Source organism: Nicotiana tomentosiformis, chromosome 11, assembly GCF_000390325.3.
Source record: "Nicotiana tomentosiformis chromosome 11, ASM39032v3, whole genome shotgun sequence".
In the NCBI taxonomy this organism is placed as follows: domain Eukaryota; kingdom Viridiplantae; phylum Streptophyta; class Magnoliopsida; order Solanales; family Solanaceae; genus Nicotiana; species Nicotiana tomentosiformis.
The window spans coordinates 89,481,098-89,483,007 of NC_090822.1; the positions used below are offsets into that span (position 1 = coordinate 89,481,098).

Genomic DNA, 1,910 nt, shown 5'->3' on the forward strand with positions numbered 1-1,910 from the left:
GCTACCGGAAACTGAGATTGCATTCATCTCCCTTATGTCGGTTGGTCACCGCTTATCTGTTTGATTCCTTCGGGAGTTGGAAACTTCAGCAATTGGTGATACGTCAAAGGTACAACATTCATCTCGTGTAGCCATGGCCTTCCCAAGATGATGTTGTATCCCATATCACCATCTACTACTTCGAAGATAGTTGTTTTCATTACTCCTTTAGCGTTCGTGAGTAGCAAAATCTCTCCCCGGATCGTCACGCTTGCAAGGTTGAATCCAGTGAGGAGTTTCGTTGCCGGAATAATGCTTTCGGTGAGTTTAGCTTGTTCCAATACTCTCTATTGTATGATATTAGCCAAACTTCCTGGATCCACTAGAACACCCTTAATTTTGAAATAGAACATATTTAAAGAGATTACCAGTGCGTCCTTGTGTTGTAACAGCAATCCGTCTGCGTATTCTTCCGTGAAAGTGATATCGTCCTCCCAGAGTCTTTTGCCGTGAGTTATCGATACTTTAGTCTTCTTTTCTTCTGAAAAGGTGACCCCGTTAATATCGTTCCCCCCAAAGATCATGTTGATCGTCTGGCGTGGGGCTTCTTCTCCTACTTTCGAAGATTCCGCGTTGTCTCTGTTGCGACCGTAATTGTTCTTAGCTCGATCACTCAAGAATTCTCGGAGATGACCATTCTTTAATAGCGTCGCTACTTCCTTCCGAAGATGTCGACAGTCCCCTGTCTGGTGACCGTTTATTCCGTGGTATTCACAACATAGATTGGGATCCCTCTGGCTGGAATTGAACCTCATAGGTTTCGGGAATCGTGCTTCTTTAATGTTCCTCATGTCTGACACTAGAACCACTGTACTGACGTTGAAGTTATATTCTGACAACATGAGGTAAGAAAGATATCTAGGCCCCGATGTTTGTTTATCTTGAAGTGATCAATTATTTCGACCATGATCAGTCCCTCCATCAACAGTGAACTTGTTTGCTGCTCGAAGATTTCTGCAACGACCTTCGGTACGCTCGTAGGGCAAAAACTGACCCCTCGAAGTCCGCCTATCCGCGCCGTAGTCATCCTTTGATTTTTATCTGTTCTTCTCCTGTCCTTTGGACGATGATGTAGAACTGACTTGGTCATCTTCGATACTTATCTCTGACTCGTACCAGTTGTGAACATCTGCCCAGGTTGTTGCTTGAAACTCAAGCAGGCTCTCCTTCAGCTTCCGAGAAGCGTCTGAACTTATCAGATTCAATCCTTTGGTGAATGCTTTAGCTGCCCATTCATTCGGGACGCCCGGGAGCAACATCCTTTCTTTCTGGAATCGGGTAACAAAATCTTGTAATAATTCAAATTCTCCTTATGCGATTCTGAATATGTCAGCCTTCCGGGCTTGTACCTTACTTGCCTCAGCATGAGCTTTAATGAAAGAATCCGCGAGAATGTCAAAGGAATATATGGAATGCTCAGGAAGTAATGAATACCACATTAGGGCTCCCCTCATGAGAGTTTCGTCAAATTTTTTTAGCAACACAAATTCAATTTTGTGAGGATCTAGATCATTTCCTTTCACCGCCGTTGTGTAGGTGGTAATATGTTCCTGTGGGTCTAAAGTTCCATCATACTTTGGAACTTCAGGCATTTTGAAGCGCCTTGGGATCAGTTCTGGTGCCGCACTTGGCTTGTACGGTAAGTGAACATACTTCTTCGATTTTAGCCCTTTCAATACTGGTGGTGCACCCAGGATTTGATCCATGTGGGCATTTACTTCCCTCATGAACCGTAAAAGCTCATCTTTGAATTAATCATTCTCGTTGTTAAGACCCGGTCTGCTCCCCCCTAGCCCCATCAGAGCCAACTTCACCCCTGGGAGTGTTGTTGTCGACTCTCTGCGTTGTTTGATCTTCGGGAAAAATGGGAG

The 1,910-nt window shown here is 44.5% G+C and overlaps 1 protein-coding gene across 1 annotated transcript; it reads right to left on the bottom strand.

The window, feature by feature from the left end:
* Window positions 1–326: 326 nt before the first annotated feature.
* LOC138901810 (uncharacterized) lies at window positions 327–830 on the bottom strand. The gene has a single exon (XM_070189602.1). It carries the CDS (start codon window positions 828–830, stop codon window positions 327–329), a length of 504 nt encoding a protein of 167 aa, XP_070045703.1.
* Between the last annotated feature and the right edge of the window lie 1,080 nt (window positions 831–1,910).